Source organism: Gossypium arboreum, chromosome 3 (assembly GCF_025698485.1).
Source record: "Gossypium arboreum isolate Shixiya-1 chromosome 3, ASM2569848v2, whole genome shotgun sequence".
NCBI classification, from domain to species: Eukaryota; Viridiplantae; Streptophyta; class Magnoliopsida; order Malvales; family Malvaceae; genus Gossypium; species Gossypium arboreum.
Genome location: NC_069072.1, coordinates 39,753,451 through 39,761,156, shown reverse-complemented (window position 1 = coordinate 39,761,156; position 7,706 = coordinate 39,753,451). Strand labels below are relative to the sequence as shown.

Genomic DNA, 7,706 nt, shown 5'->3' with positions numbered 1-7,706 from the left:
ATGGTAGTGAAATGTTGGTGTCTAGCTTCTTCCATAGATAAAAGTATCGTGGAAACCCTTATATTAGGAGTTAGATTGCATTTTTCCCTCTTTACTAAAAAGTGGGTAAATTAGCCCTTGTACTTTAGATTAAGGAGCAAAATGATCCTTCTATTAAAAACTGGTCCCTATAAATTAGCATGAGGTATACGTGACAAGGCATGTGTAACTCACACTAGTTTTTAATATTAGAAATGGATGAAATTTTTAACAAAATTATCGAGTTTATTCTTTGATGTAATATACGACGACTAATTTACTAATTTTTTTAGCAAAATGAGTAAAATATAATTTAACTTTTAATATAAAAACCTCCATGATGGTTGAGGTGAGGTGACATGTTTTTCCTCCACATGAAAATGATTATTTTGGTGAGTTATAAATGTAGAGAGTTTAGGCATGTATTTCTGATGGTGGTGAATCGTGCCATCAATTCAATGGCTGTTTGGAATTAATACTTTAGAGGTAAGTTAGATGTTTCAGTATTCCAAATATCAGATTAGCTGTTGAATGCATGCAAAGAATTGTCTTGCTTCAGATCACCAATTGCTGCCAAAACCATTGACTACTTTCCCTGCATACACGTCTATCACATTCACTGGTTTCAATGCCTTTGGTATCTGTCCGATGATGTGTTGAATTCAAGAGTGTGGGAACGTTGAATGATTTATTTAAGAAAAAATGGCATCTGATTTGTTAAACTACAGGGCAAATGAGCAGTTAACCAACTTTAACTACACTCCAATCAATCTCCATATTTTCTCTTCATCTTTTCAACAAGGTTGTTAACATAATCCTTCCACTTTTCTTTTCCTTCTTATTTAAACCTCCTTTTTCCATTTACAAATGCTGCTCACTTTTGGGTTTTGGGTTTAATATTTCTACTATTTTATAATTTACACATTTTAATATTTGTATATGGCGTAGGTTTGAATATGAAAGTAAAACTTCCTAAATGTATTTAAAATAAAAAGTCAACCAAGCCTTAGTATTCTTGAGCAGCTTAGACTTTTGAGTTTTGTTTGAGTTTTATCATTTACAATTAGGATGCATGACTTTTCAATCTTAACATGTGCATATGTCGTAAATAGGTTTGTTCGGTTCTTTTCGATTCTTCATTTATTATGCTTCCTACTAATTTAATTTTATGCTGTAATTATTTAGACATACCACCAAAGACTAAATTTTGAATTTTTCTTTTATGAAAACGATTTTGTTATTGGATCAAATGATAGTTGAAATGTAGATCAGTCTAACACAAAGAATGAAAATAAAATATAAATAGTTATTTTTATAAAACATAATTCAATGGTAATTTTCTGTAGGAACAAAATATACAATTTTATTTAAATATAAACTGTTTTATAGAAATTCATATACACAGTGGTTGTGCTATATAAATACATAAATTTATATAAATGGTTAGTTTTACTCAAAAATTTATAATAAATTAATATAGTAATGGAAATGTTAGTATTGCTGAATTGTTTGATGAATAAAAATGTTTATACTTATTTGAAAATCACTAGATAAATAGCTGTTTTTGATAAGAGAGATTAGATATGCAGGGCTTAACTTCAGTCTATTAATGGAACCGAAAGCACAACCTTCTTTTTTTTTTTTTTATAAAAAATTAATTACAAATATATGATAAAAAATCCCAGGAAAAGAATATTAAAATAAATAAAGAATGGAGGAAAACTATAACTAAAAAATTCATTAAAATAAATTATAGTCAGTCATACATATCTAACATGCAAATATCACAATTTCTTTCATTTTCAAAATTAATATTGGCAGAATAATATAAAAACTAAACTCCCAACTCATATTTTCCATAACTGCGTTGCTAATTAATATAATAATAGGTTTGGTTATTATTATAATGTGTTTGATTGAGTTAATATCAATCATTAACCTATAAAATTGCTAAAATTTATTTCTTTACAAAGTAATAAATATTATTTTAAAAGTATTTATGTTTTTTTTATATTTTGATAAACCTAAAAACATACATATAATAAAATTTATGAGGTGTAATGTGGTGGTTATTCACCTCTATCTCTTAGACATTATGTTGGGAGTATTCTTCCTCATGGAAATTGAGCACATTTAATGGCTAACCACTTACTTTATTGGACAACACTAGCGACAAATAGATAATTTCAACTAAAACATTATAATCTTATCTCAACTTTTTCATTTCAACTAAGAACACATATAAATTTATTTATATAAATATTTTTCGTGCATATCGTGAATGTGTGGCAATCTAACAAGTTTTTTTTCCTATTTTAGTTTCTGTTGGTTTTCTCTTTTCACGAACCAACTTGACCCAAAAGAGAATTCAACAACTTGATGGCAAAAGGCAAGCCCCCTGCCCGAATTGAGCCGCCACCCTTTCCTATTTTAATAATTTTGGAACTATTACCTCATACTCTAAACTATTCGCCGGCCCACTTTCATTTGATTTATTAACAATTTAATGTAATTATATTTTTTTCCCTTTGAAATTTAATCATTTAATATTTTAAAATTGTCATAATAATTTATTTGTCCCCAACTTTATAAAAAAAATTATTTTAACTTTCTTTTAATTTTTCGCTTTTTTTTTAATTTTTAAATTTGCTTTTTTGTTAAATCACCTAAAATGGAAGAAAATTAACATTCTTTTAACTTTCTTAACGTGGCATACTCGTGAATGCCACGTTGGTATTTAATTAATTTTAAAACTTTAAAATTAAAAATATATAAATTATTTTAAAAATTAAAAACATTAAGATTATTTAAAAGTATAAAATATATTTTCTTAATAATTTTAAATTTTAAAAATTAATTAAATACTAACATGGTATATATATGGCAATCCACATATATGCCACACTAGCAAAGTTAATAAACGCTAACTTTTCCATCTATTTTGGATTGATCTGATAAAAAGAAATACAAGTTCAAAAGCTAAAAGATGCAAAAAAAAAAAAAAAAAAATTATTGTAAAGTTAGAGAGAAAAAATATTATGCATTAAAAGTTTTATATAAGGGAATTTTAATTAGGTTTGGCCACATAGTCAAACCTGAAAATGACATAAAAAAAAAAAGAACAAGTTGGCCCTTAGTCAGCTATAAACATTTTACCAAAATTTGTCTTCAGAAGCCTACAGTGGACCCAAAAATTTCTTTAATTCAAGTATTTCCCAACTTTTGACCAAGTAATTGCTGCTTATTAATGTCAAATGGTTGATTGTAATGGATGCAGCCCCACGTCATTTCAACCTTATATTCTAACTTAACCCAACAACCAAGTTTTCCTTACCAACAAACCATTACGACAAATACACCAAGTAGGAAAGCTTAGGACCATGCAAAACAGCAAAAGAAGGCATAACATTCAATGGAAAAAAAATCTTCACATTTCGTATCACCATTACATACAAAAGAATTATATGTATTTTACATGTTTGGAAACAAACATTTTGTTGTTCGATTGTGAAAACTTACAAAGTGAATCATAAAAATGCTTGTTGCTTTCTGTCAGAGTTCTCCATGTTGGAGAGCAGCAGAATCTGATACACCACATATCTGGAGTAATATTTACAACAGGATGACATTACTATGAAAAACTACCAATTTTCTGCTGCTGCTTCTAGCTGTACAACCGGAGTTTCATGTAGTTGCGTTCAAACACTAGATAACGATGTCACTTTGTCAAGCCAATAAACTAGCTGCTGCGTTGTAGGCCTAATTTTAGGGCTTTCGTTTAAACAAAGGCATGCGATTTCAAGAACCCGCAACATTTCCTTATCATGCTGCTTGCCATAGATAAACGGGTCAAAAACCTCACTCTCCTTGTTTTCCATCTTCATGCGAATCACCCAAGAGATCAAATCCCGGGTACCTTTTGGCTTGCACATATCCATGGGCCTTTTTCCGGTCAGAAGCTCCAAAAGCACTACCCCGAAACTGTACACATCACCTTTATAGGTTGCAACTGAAGCTTGTCCGTACTCAGGAGGAATGTAGCCTAATGTTCCTACCAGATCAGTGGTGACATGGGTATCATAGGGAAGTATGAGCCTTGCAAGACCAAAATCGGCCAAGTGAGCTTTAAAATTCTCATCTAAAAGAATGTTACTTGACTTTATATCTCTGTGAAGAATATGAGGTTCACATGACTGGTGCAAATAAGCTAGACCCCTAGCTGCCCCTTGTGCAATTTTCAGCCTTGTTTCCCAACCAAGCAAGGATGATCCATCAACCTTCTCATGCAACCAATAGTCCAAGCTACCATTCTCCATGTAAGAATATATTAAGAGCCTGTCATTTTTATGCATGCAATATCCTTGTAGATGGACAAGATTTGGATGCTGAGCTCTTGAAAGTGCTTCAACTTCAGCACGGAATTCTCTATCCATCTGACCACAATCACCAGAAAGCCGTTTAATGGCAACCTTACGACCATCTGGGAGAGTGCCTCTATAAACCAGACCAAAACCACCACAACCGATGATATTTGCTTGGTCAAAATTGTTGGTTGATTCCAAAAGGTCATCAATGCAAAGCTCCTTGTAGGATTCCCAATTTTGGAAGAGCACCACTAGCCTTGAACTGAGTTCTTCTAAATTTTTATCATTGGTGTCAGGCTCCTCTTTCTCGGGATCGACCTCGTTGCGTTTTTGTGTACGCAGAACAAACAAATACATAAGGCCAATCAAAAGGGCTGTCCCAAATATGATTCCAACAACCATTCCAATGATGATATCTTTGTTCCTTCTTGATCTTTTTGGAGACACATGTTCACTTGTATTATCTTGACAACTGAACCGATGATCACCACAAAGATTGTTTCCTTCAAAGCTTGAATTCGGGAATGTCTGAAATTGACCTCCAGAAGGAATCTTCCCATAAAGTCGATTGTAGGCAACATTAAAGATAGACAGAAAACTGAGACTTTCCAGTGAAGGTGGTATGGTCCCAGTTAAGTCATTATGTGATAGATCCAGAATCTCCAAGCTGCTCATCTCAGACAAATTTTCCGGAATCGGTCCAGAGAGATTATTGAATTTCAAATCAAAAACAATAAGCTTTTTCAGATTCCCGAACTCAGGCCAAACTGGTCCACTAAGAAAGTTGTGACCAAGTTCAAGTGTTGGTGGAAAACTCCAAATTTGATTATACTGCAATCCCCTCGCACTTTCATTCCTTTTCATGAAGAAAGGGAAATCTGGTGAAGGTTCCTCCAGTGAGATATTTCCATGAATGAGGCTCGGTAATTCAGTTAAACTCTTAGGGATCTCTCCAGTAAACGAATTGTTCGATAAGTCCAAGTAAAACAGATCCCTATAGCTTCCCAACCATGGTGGAAGTGCTCCATTCAGATGGTTCCATGACAAATCCAACAACTGCAATGCAGAAATCTTGCTCAACCATTGGGGAATTGAACCTCTAAGTTGACAGCTTGCAATAACAAGAACCTTCAACTTTTCAAAGTGCAGATTAGGATCATCAGGTAATGTTTCACCAGGGAAATTCAAGGTGAGAACCAAAGCAGTTAGGTTCCTACACTGCTGCAGAATTTGAAGAGCAGAGGAAAGATTATGGAGGCTCGAATTCGAGAGGGAAAGATAAGAGAGGCTATGGAATTGTTTGAAGCTCTCAGGGATTTGGCCACTGAAATTATTGCGGGCAAGGTTGACATCTTGCAATTGTCTGCATAAGGGAAGATTATCAGGCACAGGCCCAGTGAACTTATTGGTAGCCAAATCCAGAGAATTCAAAGTAACCATAGCAGAGCAATTAAGATATATAGAACCCTCCAATGAATTATTCCTCAAATTCAGCAAACTAACGGTTGGAGAATTGGACAGTGAACTGGGAATTCCACCACTAAAGTTATTTGAATTTGCTATAAGATACTGAAATCTCTTTAGCTCACTAAACACATCCGGGATCTCTCCAGAAAAATTATTTGAAGAAATATCTAAACGAACAAGATTAGAGAGATTAGCAATACCAGGACTAAGTTTCCCACCCAAGTTGTTATCTTGAAGCCCCAGACGTCTCAAATTTCGAAGCTCAAAGATGTCTTCAGTCACCACACCAGTGAGTTGATTTGTGCCAAGATACAGTTCCTCCAAGGAAGAACATTTTCCAAGCCCTGGTGAAATATTACCAGAGAAATAGTTCACTGCCAAACTAAGGAACCCAATTCCAGTGGAGTTAACACATATATGGGAAGGAAGGGAACCCTTCAAGGAATTGGCAGAGATGTTAAGACTTCGAATTGAAGGCAGATTGATGCTTTCTGGGATTAGTCCAGAGAAGTCATTATAGCTCAAGTCAAGTTGCTCTAAATTCGGCATATGAAACAAAGAAAGTGGCAATGAATCTTTAAGGAAATTGTGGGAAAGATTGAGAGTTTTAAGCTGATCCAAACCATACAAAGAATCAGATAATTTGCCTGATAACCTTTTATTGGGCAGTTCCAACTTGATTACTCTACCAGCAGATGGAGGATCACAGGTTATGCCTTCCCAGTCACAACAATCAGCAGAGGAATTTGTCGTCCAACCTTCAAGTGTTTTTGTCAAATTGCCCATGAAATACCGGAGAGCAGTCCAGTCCTTTTGATTGCATGTCAGGTTTTGAGAGCTGAGAAACTGAGGTTGCAACAACAACCCAAGAATAATAACCATAGCCCAGCAGCCTTGAGCCCCCATATCAACAATAAGAGAGCAGCTTTGTATGCTGAGGACGAGAAACAAGCAAACCCCTTTAACCAAAGAAGAATTTTTCCGATGTGGGTTGTGAGATTTGGGGGTCGAGAGAGGGTGAAAGCTCAAAACAGAAGAGATGAGATGAAGGGAAAGGGAAAGGGAAAGGGAAAGGGAAAGGGAAAGGAAGAGCAAAATGGTGGCTTTGACTTCAACACGGATTTGGCCATACCACAGATTTCAATTGTCAAATGAGTGAAATTGAGAGGTGCTTTGCCTTTGGTTTTGCTTCTCTATTCTCATATTGGGGGATCTTTTTATTTATTTAGACTTTAGAGGTTGCTTTGCGCCATTAAAGCCGTTGGCATATGGAAAGCACACAACTATCCGATGCGTTAACCGGTAAACTGTTGGTATCACTGGCGATGGCCGGTCAGCTCACAGATGTCCTTTGGATTTTATAAAAAAAAAAAAACTTTTCTTAACTTTTGACTACTTATTTTTTTATTACAATTTAGTCTGACTTTTTGAATTTCTAAATTAATCAGCTATATTTTTATGATTCAAAATTTAAATAAAAAAAAACTAAAGGAAATAATGAATTCTCTTTGATGTTTAATGTGGATATATCCCCATTATATGTGTGAATATTAATATTTTACTTGTACAATACAAAAAAATATTATTGAAAAATTTCCTTATACTCTGACAAATTAGGATAAGAACAAAATTAAACCTAAAGCAGCCTAATTAAAGGGCAGCAAAGTTTGGTAATCACTAATGACATTTATTAGGGAAATAGCCTAAATGCCTCCCAAGAAAACAATATATAGGATGAGAAAATTTCCATGTAAAAAATATGCTTAAATGAAAAATTGTTAAGTTATTCAATTGTAGGTCTTTTCCTCATAAATTACATTTAAACTATCAACTTCATCTTATTTTACTCTAAAACAT

At 33.7% G+C, this 7,706-nt stretch overlaps 1 protein-coding gene across 1 annotated transcript; it reads right to left on the bottom strand.

Moving 5' to 3' along the window:
- Nucleotides 1-3,426: 3,426 nt before the first annotated feature.
- LOC108474668 (phytosulfokine receptor 1) lies at nucleotides 3,427-7,193 on the bottom strand. The gene has a single exon (XM_017776661.2). The coding sequence runs from the start codon at nucleotides 6,753-6,755 to the stop codon at nucleotides 3,717-3,719; it is 3,039 nt and encodes a 1,012-aa protein (XP_017632150.1). The 5' UTR covers nucleotides 6,756-7,193; the 3' UTR covers nucleotides 3,427-3,716.
- Nucleotides 7,194-7,706: the final 513 nt, after the last annotated feature.

Bases quoted from the DNA above. Each gene is read 5' to 3' on its own strand.
- LOC108474668 (XM_017776661.2), bottom strand. From the start codon at position 6,755: ATGGGGGCTCAAGGCTGCTGGGCTATGGTTATTATTCTTGGGTTGTTG.